Source organism: Dipodomys merriami, unplaced genomic scaffold (genome assembly GCF_024711535.1).
Source record: "Dipodomys merriami isolate MVZ:Mamm:240054 unplaced genomic scaffold, mDipMer1.0.p SCAF_62, whole genome shotgun sequence".
Taxonomy (NCBI): domain Eukaryota; kingdom Metazoa; phylum Chordata; class Mammalia; order Rodentia; family Heteromyidae; genus Dipodomys; species Dipodomys merriami.
Genome location: NW_027206202.1, coordinates 4,644,691 through 4,660,592, shown reverse-complemented (window position 1 = coordinate 4,660,592; position 15,902 = coordinate 4,644,691). Strand labels below are relative to the sequence as shown.

The 15,902-nt window shown below is 44.6% G+C and overlaps 1 protein-coding gene across 2 annotated transcripts in view; it reads left to right on the top strand.

Moving 5' to 3' along the window:
* Positions 1 to 15,902, top strand: part of Prkcb (protein kinase C beta) — a 300,272-nt gene that overhangs the window by 242,278 nt on the left and 42,092 nt on the right. For both annotated transcript variants that reach the window (XM_070004318.1, XM_070004319.1), the window contains exon 11: positions 15,220 to 15,311. In XM_070004318.1, the coding sequence (XP_069860419.1) occupies positions 15,220 to 15,311 (92 nt within the window). The remainder of the gene's footprint in view (positions 1 to 15,219; positions 15,312 to 15,902) is intronic.

The following is a 15,902-nucleotide window of genomic DNA, read 5'->3' as shown; positions in this document are numbered from 1 at the left end:
GCCAGTGGCTCACGCCTGTTATCCTAGCTCCTCAGTAGGCTGAGATCGGAGGATAATGGTTCAAAACTAGCCTGGGCAAGAAAGTCCATGAGACTCTTAGTTCCAATTAGTCACCCCAAAAGCTGGAAGTGGATCTGTGGCTCAAATGGTAGAGCACTAGCCTTGTGCACAAAAACTCAGGGACAGTGCCCAGGCTCTGATTTGCAAGGGGCGTCCTCAAAGAAGGGGTTGTATGATTGCCCAGCCCTGCAATGTCCACTCATTGGGACAAGTGAGCTCCGAGCCATGACTGTCAGATTGAGAAGGGAACATTTGTACGCTGCTCTTGCTGTGATTTCAGTTCTGCCTTCAATAGCAAGAGGGATCTCTTTCTCTCTGCTCATCTGATCTCAGCCTCCACAGTGGAGGAAGAAGAGGCCACAGACCCACTATGAAGAGGTACCAAGTTAATTCTTGCAGCTGTGGCTTCTGAGGCCGTAAGGGCCTTGTGATTTAAAGACGCTCTGAGAGAATCCTTGAGATTAATTTGGGTTCGCTCTTTTTCCAACTTTCCTGATGATTTCAAAGACCACCTCTTTGTGAGATAGGACGCTACTGTGTTGCATCTAATTTTAAGTCTTTAGTGATACAACCTCCCCTCCCCTTCCCCAGCTCTCCCATCCCTTTCTTGTATCTGTTCTTTCATCTACTGGAAATCCTGGGCTGTTTGATCTGTAATGTTTTTCTCGGTCTGGGGTTTGCTTACTAGATAGTCCTACCGCATCTCAGCACATTCCCCTGCCCTATTTTCTGAAAATTGGAAACTAGGATCTAGATGCTTCGTCAGACTCAGCTTTAATCCTACTTGCAAGACCCCTGGGGGAGGGAACTTTTTCTTTTTTTTTTTCTGCCGAAGGCAACTTGGATAGTTAGAACATTATTACAGGACATACAAAATGATCAATACCGGCAGCAAGCCTCGGCGGACGGCCAATGAGAAGCCTTAGGTGTCTTGTAACAAATGCTTTCCCAGGCTTGTGGGCTGTGGGTTGGATGTTTTCTACCCCTGTGGAGTGAGTGAGTTCTTCTATCTCCAGTCACATATCATCTTCTGGTATCTCTCAGTGATGCTGCTTGGTACTTAGACTCATTGATTCATTGGGGATTGTAAAAGGATGATAGCCTAACTGTATCATTTCCCTTTCCATCACAAGTTGGGATGTGTTGCGAAAAATGTATTTGTAGTTTCTGCTAGATTCCAGTGGCCCACATCTTTAATCCTAGCTACTCAGGAGGCTGAGATTTGAGGATTATAGTTCAAAGCCAGCCCAGGATGGGAAAGCCCTCAAGACCCTTACCTTCACCAAAAAGTCAGAAGTGCCATTGTGGCTCAAGTGGTAGAGCATTACCCTTGAGCACAAAAGCTCAGGGATACCGCAAGGCCCTTAGTTCAAGCCCTAGTACCAGTGCACGTGCGTGCACGTGCGCGCATACACACACACACACACACACACACACACACACACACACACACAAAGTAATTTCATCATTCCATGATGGTCAGGTTCATACAGAAAGGGTAAAATAAATGCTTGATTTTTTAAATTTATTAAGCAGTTTTTGAGGTTCATTTTTGTGTACCAAGAAGGACTACCATTTTCTCTTAAAAGGTGTGTATGTGCTCACGTGCATGTGCATATGTGCACATTAGTACTAAGGCTTGAAATCAGGGCTTGGGCTCTGTCTCTTAGCCTTTTTGCTCAATGTTGGTGCTCTACCACTTGAGCCACAGTTCCACTTCTAACATTTTTTTAGTGGTTAATTGGACAGAGTCTCATGGACTTTCTTGCCCTGGGCTGACTTTGAACCATAATTCTCAACTTATCTTTTTTTTTGTGGGGGGGGGGTCCAGTCGTGGGGCCTGAACTCTGGGCCTGGGCACTGTCTCTCAGCTCTTTAGCTCAAGGCTAGCGCTCTACCACTTGAGTCACAGCGCCACTTCCGGGTTTTTTCTTTTTTTTTTTTTTTTGCTTATGTGGTGCTGAGGAATCAAACCCAGGGCCTCAGGCATGCAAGGCAAGCACTCTATCACTGAGCCAACTTCCCAGCCTTGTTGAACCATAATTCTCAATTTCAGCCTCTTTAAAGGAATTCTTTATAGGAAAAAGTTAATATAAAAGAGAATAGTAAGTAAAGCATTGTTTATATTACATATTCAGGTGGTAACAGGCAGGACTTAAACCTCTAGGGTTTAAATCTGTAGGTCTAGCCCCTTCCTTTGCCATGGGTGGTACCCAAACCGACTCTTGGGCATGATTTGATGAAGGATGGTCTTCCTGGTAAATGAACTACAGGCAGACCTCCTTTGCAAGGATTTGTCTGTGCAATCTTGAACAAGCAGTTCTTAGTTTCAGGTGACTGTGTTGCCACTGGAAAAAATCAGTCATTTGTGACCCAGGTTCATTGTGAGACCCACACTGAACTTGTTCACGCTCGAGGCTAGGAATGCAGCAAAAGCAAGACTTTCATGATTGTATTGCAAGACCCAGTGTCTGATGGCAGACACCCTTTCCACTTTTACAACAAGCCATTTGGGTCTAACACGTGGGGCCCCTCCTCTAGCCCCTCACTGGCCTGAGAATTGTGGGGTTTACATTCCTTCCCAGATGTCACCGGTTACATTGCTTTCTATTGGGTAATTCCAACACATGCACCCCTCTTGAGGTTGGTTGAAGTCAAGAAGTGAGCTTTGGGCTCTCTACCCTCTTTCCTTGTTTGTTCTTTTGTAGGGGTGGGGAGAAGGCCTTTCTGGGTGTGTGCTTTCTAGCACATACACAGTTTCTACCCATTTTCTCATTTTATTATAGTCCATTCTTCCCCTTGCTAGTCAGTCTCTAATTAGCCCTGTTTGTCTATGGGTTTTCTAAGGCACAAAACTTTGTCACTCTGCAAGCAGGCTACTGGTAATTAATTTTCCACTCAAGATCAAATGCCTTGTCTGAAAACGGACCACCACTGATTTTTTTGGGGGGAGGAGGGTTGGTCGTGGGGCCTGAACTCTGGGCTTGGGCTCTGTCCCTCAGCTCTACCACTTGAGCCACAGCACCACTTCCATCTTTTTCTGCTTATGTGGTGCTGAGGAATAGAAATCAGGGCCTCCTGCGTGCAAGGCAAGTACTCTATCACTGAGCCACCTTCCCAGCCCAACCACCAGTGATTTTTTATTTCTGACATCCAGTCAAGGATAGCATCTTCACTGGTAATTGGTAAGACTAAGGAATGGATTTGAGGTTATTATTTTCATATGGAACCAACCACTTCAGTCCCCTGTCTTTTAGTATGCTTTCTGGTAGTAGAGAAGAGAAGTTGGGCTTGTATGGAAATTGTGCAGAGCCCTGAGTTCCACACAAGGAGTGATCATAGCCCAGGGAGGAGAGAATACGTTGCAAAGAGAGTGGTATTGCAGAGTTGGGTCCTGCCTGGAGGCGAACATCCAATGCTTGATCCACAAAACCAGGAATGGGTCAGGTTGCTTCCATAGGGCTAGAGCAATACTTAACCTATCAACAGGGACTGGATTGTTTGGGAGGTAGGAAGGGGATGCTTCAAGCAGAAAGTCTGAATGAGACCGACTGAGAGAAGAACAGATACCCAGACCATCTCAACTGTACTCAGCATGCGTGTTCCTGACCTAATTCAAATGCTTCCCTCCCCCCTCACTTTCTTTTTTTTGGCTAAACACATGTATTTTAATTTTGTATAATTTGACTTCCTCTGTCAAAGGCTTATAATAATATCTACTCTATAGGAGGTGCAGGAGTAACAATTTCCAGCTTCATGACAAGGCAAGTACTTTTGTACATGTCAGGGCTGGGATTTGAACCCAGGTAGTCTGGCCCTAAGGGCCTTGCACTTAACCACTACGCCAGGATGTCTTGTGAGTATGAGTTATCTCCCTGCCACTTTACCTCACACCTATGGGGTAGAGTCCCCAGTCGTTAGCTTGTCTCCAGCGTGTCTTCCCTGGAGGCCTGAGCTCTACATCAGACTTGCTCATTCCTTGTCTGCCCAGATAGTCACAAGTTGCTCACTGTGTCTCCAACCCTTGGTTTTCCCATCTCAGAGCTAATGACTTTCCAGCTGAGTTTCCGCCATATGTCTTCACATCCAAGTAAACAAAGATCTTATGGTGGAAATGATTATCTATCATCCTCCTTGGAAAGTGAGAGGATTGCAGATCAAGGGTACAGGGTAGAGTTCTCCCTGATAGCCCCCAGGAACTGACCCATTGAACTCAGAGTCCACTCTTCTGTAAATACACCAGGCTAAGCCACACCAAGAAGAACTTGACATTGACAACATCACAAACAAGGAAAAGCTCTCTCTTACCTCATTCTCCTCTCCACATTTCTGGGGGAGAGGTAGTGTTGTGAACCCCAGTTTTATAGAGAAAAATGCTGACATTCAAAGAGGTTAAGTGACGTATGTGATAGCACACAGATGGTCAATCATGGAGCTGGGATTTGTTCTGCAAGAGTCCAGAATCCTAAATCTGAAAGCCGTTGTGGTCTTCCCTGTGCCTTAACTCCATAGTGTCATTGCTGGTTTTCCCAACCACAGGCAAGGGGGTAGTGGTCCACATTTCTGCTGACCCTCCAAAAGGTGACATGGATTAGGTTACATGCATGGCAGATGGGAGCCCCAGAACTCGTACCCACGTTTCCTAATGGCTCTTTGGCTGTTCTTTATTTGGTGAAAACATCATCCTAAGAGGCAGGTAAGATTTTCTCCAAGTGAGATGAATATTAATGGTTAGGAAACTACCTATAGAGGCAAGCCATGGTGATGTTGGCTTGGGGGGGAACAGGAGACCCACACTCTCTTCCCTTAAAGGCAGGCCCATGGAGATGGTCCTTTGACTCACTCTTTCCCCTTCCATTACCTGGTCCCTCGATCCCCCCTCACTACCACCCTGTTGGGTGTGATGGGGAGGGGGCACGGCAGTGGTGCCAGAATCTCTAAAAGTCATTACATCTTTGTTGGTATTTAGAGGGTGCCAGTGGCCTATTGACTATTTGAACACATATTTATCTGTTGAACTAAATATGTCAGGTCTCAGCTCTATTCCCATTAGGGTCGCATCACTGAACAAAAGAGAGATGAAGTCCCTGTTCCTGTGGAATTTATATTCCAGTGGGGGAGACAGCTTAATGATAATAGCAATCCTAAAGGGGAAAAAATGGAGAGAGAGAGAGAGAGACAAAGAGACACAGAAAGCCAGAGAGAGAGAGAGAGAGAGAGAGAGAGAGAGAGAGAGAGAGAGAGAGAGAGATGGAGGCAGGGAGATGCTATTTTTGATTAAGATGACATTTGAGCAGAGACTAGAGCCAGGGAGGCTATCTGGGGGCAAAGCAACGCAAAGGGCCAGCAGAGTGTGAACGCCCAGGGCAGCAGGCTGCTCTCCCATGTGAGAGGCAGCAAGGCTAGGTTAGCCTGAACGGATTGTCATGTTGTATTTCATGACCCCAAATTCCTTCAGGATTCAGCGATCTCTAAAAGAATGACACATCTTGTATAACATGCTTCCAATTTGATACTTTTTAAACATTTTTTTTTTCTGGAGACTTAGAATTTTGAAGACTAAAGACCCTGCATAGAATGTTTTTGCTTGTTTAATACTCAGGGTGTTCAAAAGTGATGGGTGAAAAGAGACATCCAGCAGTATGTTTTTTTAAAAAAATAATTCTTAAAATGATGCAAAATTTTTAAAAAAGTAAGTTGTTTAGGAAAGCATCAGAAACATCCTTAGGTGGGTTTTTAAAACTTTTAGCAAAACAAAAAAATAAAGAAAAAAAACCCCAAAACACCAAAATAGGCATGGCACAATGTTAACAGAAAATGTAGAGAATAAATTCTAGCTTATTATTCCAAGTATGTTAAATTGAATATGCACATGTTTATGCATCAGAAGAGGGTATGGAGCACTCAAATTATTGATTTGATTTAGGGAGAATCTTCCCTTTAAAATTATTCCTTGAGAAAGATCTACAGTAATGCAGTTTAAAAATGATTTTAATGTGCCACAAGATGGCAAAGTGAGTACTCAAATAGATGCAAAAGCTTTCAGTGAGGAGTTGAATTTTTAGAAAAGTATTCATTAGGTGAACTGGTTGGTCTGCAGGACTTGGGCAAATTGTCCTGAAGCAGCCAAAGCTAAGCATATGATTACTGGTTATGAGGTGAAAGTCACTAGCCCATTCTGAATATTGGCTTTATCATCTTTAAGCATAATAAGGAAGGACTAAAAGCTACTGCAGGTAAACGATAATACACATAAAACGCAAGTTACCTCCACAATTCGATTTGGCCGGGGGGAGCACCTGGCTGCATCGGCAGGCAAGACTTCTATTTCCTCCAATCTTCTTGCCATTTTACTTAGGGACAATTATCTGCCCGGCACATCCATTGCAATTTCCCAACTGCCAGTGGGCACAGGCAGTTAAGTTTCTTCAGCAAAACATCTATTTTAACTGTTTTCTTTTCAATTGAACATATGCACCTCTTTTCTTCTTCTTTTTTTTTTAAATAGAATTAGATTTTATGAGTCACTGGAGGACAGAAGTTACTTCCTCCCCAAAATTTGCTGCCGTGGCCCAGCAATAACTCAGCTGCAAGGCATGATGGGAGAAAGACCAAGCCGGCATGTAGGGGAGGATGGGTAAGGGGACTGAGGGCCATTTCTGCTTGCAGTGTGGGCACCATTCTGACAGCATGGCTATTGAGCCCTCGCTGTGTCCCCTGGCTGGGGAGGTCTCTGATGACTTCAGGTCAGTTCTGGGTTAGCAGTCATGTCCAAGAATGTGGTCGGACATCAGATTTTGGCCTTGCTCCCAAAAGCTCTGGCACATGTCTTGGTTAGAGATGATTGGGTTGTAGGAAATAGAACACTCCTGTCTCATCAAACTAGCTCATGTCCCAACCCCCCACCCCATTTTTTTTATGTGAAAGAAACAAGACAGGGCTAGGAAGGTGGCTCAGTGGTAGAGTGCTTGCCTTGCATGCATGAGGCCCTGGGTTCCATTCCTCAGCACCACATAAGCAGAAAAAGCTGGAAGTGGCACTGTGGCTCAAGTGGTAGAGCACTAGCTTTGAGCTGAAGAGCTGAGGGACAGTGCCCAGGCCCAGCATTCAGGCCCCATGACCAACAAAAACAGAAAGAAAGAAACAAACAAACAAGGCAAAGGTGTACTTGGATCTCTTGAGGGACTAGAATTTGTAACTTCAAAGTAGTCTGAAGTAGACTACAGTTGTCTTTCTCCTTTCTTGATTCCTTGTGGCTCATAATCATGCCCCCCTCCGTTTTGTCCCCCCTTGTAGTTTGTTCATCCATCAAAACCCTGAGCTCTAGCTCATAGTCATAGGAAAGAGATTCTGTTTGCTTTAGTTGGGGTCATGTGTTCATGCCTGGCCCTATCAGCTGCTGATCAGCGGCAAGGAAGTCAATCGAAAGCCTCTGAAAGGGGATATGTCTACTGGGAAGGAATCATTGGTGCTCATGTGAGGTGGTAGTGCCATCTTGAGTCCAGGCAAACTAACTGGGTTGAGAGTGGATGTAGGAACAAATATGGCTTTCTGTTCTTCCAAGGAGAGGAATCCTGTGGCAAGGAAAGGAAAGGAATCAGACATGCATATGGAGCTAGGGCAGGTAGGAATAGACACAGCTCGGTTATCTCTGCTTTCTCCATGGTGGCCTTTGTGTATTTACTCAAGAACCCAAAATGTGGGGAGATCTAAAGAAAAGAGGTAGTTGTTACCCTTAAGGATTTTGGTCTCTACTAGGGCGTGCAAGGCTTTGAAAGTTGAAACAAAAAGGTAGAGGGGCATCAATTATTTGATTCTGCCAGCAACCCTAAGACTATAAAATATATAAGAAAGGAAAATTGTGCGTGGGCACATGTCCTTGACCACGCATGGAGTTTGGTGACATGCTGTGAATTTGCACAGACTTGACACATCTCACCTGCTAAAGCTTAGAAGCATCCCACATGGAAAAGAAGCTCTGGTGATCCTGCCCTCTTTAGAAAGGCAAGAGTCTGATGCCTGAGATTTGAACCCAGGGCCAGCTGATAATAACCCAAGGGTGTATCATGACACTTCGTGGCTTCTTGGAACAGACGCACATGGCTTTGTACAATAAAGGGAACCATGTATAGATAGAGCACATTCCCTGACTAGCTTTGAAGGTTGTTAGACAGATTCTTCCTGCAGCTTACCTTCGAGTGTGCTACAACCATGGTTGATTTGCTTTGGCCATAGTATTTTATTAAAAGTGGCAGGTGTCTCCGTGCCTGTCAAACAGACACCGTGTTGTTACCTTCCACTCTCAGTGGATTGTCTCTTCGAAGCCCTCATCCCATCTAGGGCCTCCCCATTGGCATTTTAAATCGAACTGTCCTCATCTTCCTCACTTGGAAAATTCTGTCTGGCTCTTGTGCAGGATGGGGCACCAGACAGTCATTTCATTTTATTAACTTATTGATTGAATTTGCGAGATAAAGGAGAAGAGGAATTAAAAGGCAGCATAGAGGACCTGGGGATGGGTGCAGTGAGGAATCACAAAAATCATTTGGGAAAGACCCTTGAAGGTCTGGCTAGTTTGAAGAGAAAGATGGGAGTTTGCCTTTCTGAGCTTTTAATTGGAGATGACAGTGAAACACCCACATAGAAACATCCTGGATCCAGCTGGAGCTGACTGGGGCTCAGGAGAGAGAGGAGGACAGAAGGGGGGGTAGAAATATAAATCAGGATTCATCAGCCCTGAGGGATGAGAGCTGAAGTTCTCAGTTGTGACAAGACTTCCTTAGAAAAACGTAGCAAGTGGGAGAGAGCCAAAAGCTGGACCTCAAATTGTTACTGAATAAATACTTTTTAATTTCTTTCTCCCATGTTAGGGCTTGAACTCAGGGCCTGGGTGCTGTTCCTTTGTCCCCAAGGTTAGCATTCTGCCACATGAGCCACAGTTCCACTTTGAGCTTTTGGGCAGTTAATTGGAGATAAGTATCTCCAGGATTTTCCTGCCTGGGCTTCAAACCATGATCCTCAGATCTCAGCCTCCCAAGTAGCTAGGTTTACAGGCATGAGCCATTTTTACTAGGCCCCACTTATTTATTTTTTTTAAGAGACAACGTGTATCAAGTTTGGGTATGAAGTATTATAAAACATTTTAAGTAGTTGTGTTCAATTTACAACAGTACATTTCTAAGAAAAAATATTCTTTCTAAAGAAGTACATTTCGGTAGAAGAAGCAGACAAACTAAGTCGTGATTTTGAGGCCAGTTGGGAGGTGACTAAAATTCCCTTTTCCCTCCTACTCAGCCCTAATCTGCTCCTACCCAGCCATGACCCTGCCTGGCCTTGGATGCGCTGCCTCTTAATCTCTGTCTTAAGCAATAAGGATGGGATTTGTTATACTTTGCACCCTATGCATTAAAACAAATACACTTGTAGAGGTAAAAACATATGTATCTGTAAGCTGACTGAAACGATCGCCTACTCTATTTTGGGAGCCCTTGCCATTTGGCAATGAATCTGGTGTTTCCCCCATGTGGGGCCATCCCCACCAATGGGCATGGTTGATTGTCTGGCAATAGCTTGTACGTGGGCATAGTGGACATCACTAGTGTTGTCCAGAGAAAGTACAGTAAGAATCCAGTCATACTTTTTTTTTTCTTTTGCTGGTCCTGAGGCTTGAACTCAGGGCCTAGGCACAGTCCCTGACCTTTCTGCTCAAGGCTGCCTGCCACTCTACCACTTGAGCCACAGCTCCAATTCCGACAGATTTTTTTCCCTTGGTGTTTAATTGGAGATAAGAGTCTCACAGACTTACCTTTCCCTTGCTGGCTTTGAACCATGATCTTCAGATCTCAGCTTCCTGATTAGCTAGTATTACAAGCATGAGCCACAGGTGCTAGCCAGCCATACCATTTTATAGCTGAGGCCCTGGTGGACCAAAGCTAGCACAATACAGTTCACGGCTGACATGTCTCAGATTTTCCCTGCATATGCTTAGCAATGGAGATGGACCACACAACTCACCCAAAGGGCAACCGTCTCTGAAGCTGGGATTCCGGCTCCTGAGTTTGGAGGACAAGCTGAGTGAATCCTAGCAGAAATCAAGCAAGTGAAGTCTCTTCCCTCACTTCTTTCTCGGTGGCCAATGCCATCTGCTAGTTTTAAAAATAATTTTTAAAAGCAAGTGTTTTGGTTCTCTTCAATGTGCAGCAAAGACAGATGCTATTTTGGGGTTTGTTTTCTGTCAAAAAAAAAAAACAACCAAAAAAAACAAACAAAAAGTAAACCACCCAAAGAACAAGGGCCTGGGTGTCAGTAGTTTTGGCTGACTGCATTCTGCCACGAATGGGTGCAGTACCTTTGTGCAGATTTCAGCTGCCTTGCGTTCTAAACACAGATTTCATCATGTGATCATGAGACTTCTGTCTCCCCTCTCATTAGGGATGATGAAAGGATGGTGTAGAATTGGTCTGAGAAAGAAAAGCCATTTCAATAAATAGCAGGTGAATTTGACTTTCTTTGTAACTTGCTAGCTCTGCCTGGATGGGTAGATGGATGGATGGATGGATGGATGGATGGATGGATGGATGGATGGATGGATGGATGGATGGATGGTTGGGTGAATAGATGGATGGATGGGTGGGTGGATAAATGAGTGGATGAATGGGTGGGTGGGTGGATAAATGAGTGGATGGATGGGTGGGTGGGTAGATGGATGGGTGGATAATGGATGGATGGGTGGGTGGGTGGGTAGGTGGGTGGGTGGATGGATGAATGGATGGATCAGTGGACAGATAGACAGGTGGATGGATGGATGGATGGATGGGTGGATGGATGGATGGATGGGTGGGTGGGTGGATGGATCTTGACTTTCCTTCTCCTTATTTGGAGCTGTGTTGCAGCAATTTACCTCTGGCTCAGAACATTCTGTCTTTTCTTTTTTTTTTTTTGGTGCCAGTCCTGGGTCTTGAATTAGGGTCTAGACACAGCTCAGGCAGGTATCCATATACATGGCATCTAGATCAGAGCCTGGTGTAGCAGATTCACCCACTGCAGATGCATCATGAGACATTGCCAGTGTAGAATTAATTTGCCTAGGTTTAAATCCTGGACAGGCTGCTTGCTGGTTGAAATACCACAAGCAACTGACTCAGCCTTTCTGACCCTGACATGGCTCGTCTTAAGATGGGAGAATGATGGGCTGGGAAGGTGGCTCAGTGATAGAGTGCTTGCCTTGCATGCTTGAGGCCCTGGGTTTGATTCCTCAGTACCACATAAGCAAAAAGAAAAAAGCCAGAAGTGGTGCTATGGCTCAAGTGGTAGAGCACTAGCCTTGAGCTGAAGAGCTGAGGGACAGCGCCCAGGCCCAGAGTTCAGGCCCCACAACCGGACCCAAAAAAAAAAAAAAAAAAAAGGGAGAATGACACTTGTCCCCATGGGAAAAAACATGAAACACTTGATGCACTTCCATGTCTAGCGCCCCAAAGATGGGTAGCTTTATTTCATTAGTGCAGTTATTATCATTATTAGACAATTGATGCACACTTGACAAAGCCACTCTGGGCTGTTACAGATATGAAGGATAAAGTGTGATGCATTGTAAAGGACATTTTTTTAAAAAGAATTAACTAATTAGAATCAATTAATGTGCTAGCTCTGGGGCTTGAACTCAGACTCTGGCTTAGATTTTTCTGTTGTTGTTATTGGTCGTGGGGCTTGAACTCTGGGCCTGGGCACTTTACCTGTGCTCTTCAGCTCAAGGTGAGTGCTCTACCACTTGAGCCATAGCACCACTTCCGGTTTTCTAGGGTTTATTGGAGATAAGAGTCTCACAGAGTTTCCTGTCCGGGCTGGCTTTGAACGGTGATCCTCAGATCTCAGCCTGCTGAGTAGCTAGGATTACAGGTGTGAGCCATCGGTGCTGGGCTAGATCTTTTTTTTTTTTTTTTTTTTTTTTACTCAAGATTGGTGCTCTGTCACTTAAGCCACCACTCCACTTCTGAATTTTTGCTGAATCACTGGAGATAATGAGTCTCATGAGCTTTTCTGCCCAGGCTGCCTTCAAACCATGATCCTTAGATCTCAGCTTCTGAGTAGCTAGGATTACAGGCGTGAGCCACCCAGGCCCAGGGCAACTTTTAATACCCAACCAATTTTCACAGCCATACCAATACATCAACATCACCCGAGCCACATTCCACAAAATCATATTTGGTGATGTTTTGTGTGATGGATCTGGTCATTCCTATTCCATTTTCTTTTCTTCCCTTATTCTCTTTTAAAAGCTGGCCCACCAAGTTGACTTGATGGCCAGTTAAAGGGAGATCCAAATTGAGTTTGCAAAGGAAGGATCTGGCTTATACCATCCATGATGCTGCCATGATGCTGTCATCAAGAAGCGACAAAGCTGAACTCTAGAAGGAGATTATTCCAAGCCCACCCAGCTGGAAACTGTGGGGTCAGGGGTCATCTTCCAGCCTTCAGAATCATGACTGGGGCTTTGGATCCCACCCCCAATGCAAACTCTGGGATCACTAATTCATTCATTCAGTTAATGACATATATAGCTTGCTCTGGCCAGGAACAGTGCAAGTTCTGTGTCCATAGTGGTAAAGAAATTTTATCTGGTCCCTGGCTTTGTGGGATTTTCAGCCATATCTGGTGCTAGACCATCTCTTGCAGAGTTAAAAATTAGCCTTTGCCTTAGCCTGTGATGTCTTATAAAACCTGAGTCCCTAGCAGGGTTCTGATCTCCTCTTCCTACCTGTTCTCCTTCTGTCTTTCCAGTCTCACTGGTTCCTAAAGCAGATCAGCTGTTTCCTAGCCTCAGGACCTTTGCACTGACTGTTTCCTCCACCTCAGTATTCACATAACTGCCTTCATCACCTCCTTTAGTTCCTTGCTGGGCAGGGTTTATCCTGAATGCTTTTTAAAAAATATATATTGGATGTGTTTTCTCCCATCTCATCTAACCCTTAACTTCTTTGTTTCTTCCCGTGCACTTATTACTTTAAATACCCTATATAATCCATTTGTTATGTCTAGTTTTATCTTTATATCACTCCTGCTAAAGTGAAAGGTAAAGACAGGATTTTCTAAGTTGACTTTGTTCATTACTTTATGCCTAGCACCTTCTCACCTGGTACCCAGCAGGGCTCTGTGAATATTTTTTTTTAATTTAATTAATGAGTGCATAAATAGATGGAATAAACTGACATTCCATTAAACATATCATTACAAATTATAATGTGAGCAGAGGAAACGAGCCCACAGAGGCTCATGAAAGAATATAGCACGCAGACCTAATTTAGATCAGGTGGGTTAGAGGAAGTGGGTTTTTTTTTTTAAGCTGAGAACATGAGTAGGACTTTAGAAACTGCAAATAGTTCCTGCAGACCCTGCCGCCATGAGCCAAGGGAGAGCAGTATGAAGAGGTAAGGGAGCCCACACTGGGAGACTCCAGTCTCCAAGGAGAGGTGAAGTTAGTCAGTCATTTAGCAAACATGCTTTGACGGGAAGAGAAATGGTAAATGGTAGGAAGATGCTTTCCAAGGACTATACCAGGCCTCTGACTCATTTCATCTCCACACCACGGCTATGGTGGTGGTGTTACCTTTCCTGATGCTACGCGATCTCCCTAGAATCATCTCTGCTCTCAGCAGGCAGGGCTGCGTTCTGAAGACAAGCCTCTTGGACATGGAAACCTGTGCTCTTTTGTCCTCTATGTGCCAGGAACAGGCTTACACAATCGAGGAGGGGGACACAGCCCCTGATGTGAAGGAGTTCAGCATAATCCTCAGAAGTCTTCAAAAAATAAAACATTCCCTGAATGGTGTACAGGTTTCTCTTTCTGGCACTGTAGGAATATATTCTTGTGTGGTCAGCTTGCTGTCACTGTTACAAAATCCCTGAGGAAAACAACTTTAAAGAATAGGAAGGTTTCTTTGGGGCTCATGGCTGTAGAGATTTCAGTTCATGGCCACTTGGCCCCATGTCTTTGGGCCTGAGGTGAGGCAGACCCTCACACCAGGGACCATGGCATAGAACTTATAGCTCTCTGATATTTGTGTCATCTTTTGTGGATTTTGGTTTATTTGTTTGTTTTGTGACAACACTGAAGCTTGAATTCCACCAGAGCCTTGTCCTAAGATTTTTTTTCTCCCACTGCTCTCGAGGCTACTGTTTTACCATTTGAGCCACAGCTCCACTTAATGGCTTTTGGGTGGTTAATTGGAGATAATTGTCTCATGGATTTTCCTGCCTGGGCTAGATTCGAACTGTGATCCTCACATCCCAGCCTCTGGAGTAGCTGGGATTACAGGCACAAACCAGTGGTGCTCAGGGTCTTTAAAACACACACACACACACACACACACACACACACACACACACACACACACACACACACACACACACACACACTGGAACAATAAATATGATTATCTCAGTTTCTATGGGTCAGATATTTGGGGGACTGGTTGATATCCTCCTTGAAGATTCAGGTTACCAGCAGTCAAGTTTTGAAGGTTGACTAGATGGAGGATTGGTTTCCAGGGTGGTTCACTTGAGTGGCTGGGGAGAAGGTATTGGCCATTGGCAGCTCTTTGCCACATGGGCCTCTCCACAGTGCTGCTTGAGCTTCCTTACAGCATGGTGGCTGGCTTCCCTCCTAGAAGGAGCAGGGTGGAAGATGGGAGATCTCTTATGACCTTGTCCCCCAGATCTATGTATCATACACAGCCGATTCTATTCACGATGGTAAGGTCCTCCACCAGGCACAAATATCAGAAGGTGAACTACCACGAGAGGGCCAACACTGAGATTATACCTCCATAGCTCCAGATGACCTGTAATATCATTAATTTTCCAATGATTCCCAACCCTGGTCTTAAATAATACCGATGAAGAATAATGAGCTCATTTACATTTCTGCATACAAATGAATTTCAACTTGTAGTTATTCATTAAAAACGTGATGTGTGATCCTCCCATACTCTGTCATATTGTCCAGGTGGTGTGGCGGTTTATATAACACTGGGCCTGACACATTAGACAGGTGTCAGAACCTGGATGAATTTCATTATTGATCCCAGCTCTTCTCTGTTTCGAACCCAGGACTCTACAGGCTACTGATTTTGCTGTTTGCTCTCTTTCTCTCCCTTTCTTCAGGACCGCCTGTACTTTGTGATGGAGTATGTGAACGGGGGCGACCTCATGTACCACATCCAACAAGTCGGCCGGTTCAAGGAACCCCATGCTGTGTAAGGGAGAATTCACACTCTGCTTTTTGGAGGGCTACATGGGTGGCTTGTTATTTTCTTTGAGTGTTCTTTTTTCTTAAAAAAAATTTTTTTAGCCAAAGAAGGAAGGACTTTTAAATATATCTGAGGCTTCTTCTTTGTGAGAAATGTTTGTCCAGGAGGGGAAAAAAAAGTATTCTTCTGGATATGAAATGCTTCTTGCTTTTCCTGGACACCAGCTGAGAACATGAAGACTCAGCTCCACTTCTGCTTGTTTCTTGTCTCTAATTCTGTGTATGTGTGTGTAAGGGGGGGAGAGGGAAAGAGAGAGGGAGGAAGAGAGAGAGAGAGAGAGAGAGAGAGAGAGAGAGAGAGAGAGAGAGAGAGAGAGAGAATTGCTAGACAGTTATTCTATCACTGAGTCACTCCTCTAACCCTATTTCACTCTAATTCTTGTCCCTGGTTCCTGACGAAGGTCTGTAGCTTCCTCAGGGAATGTTATTGAGGGTTTTATTTGTTCATTTGCTAGTATTTGTTGAGGACTTACCATGTGCCAGGCCCTAAGCTCAACAAACATGGTCACATTGGATCCTGAGAACAACACCAGCAGTA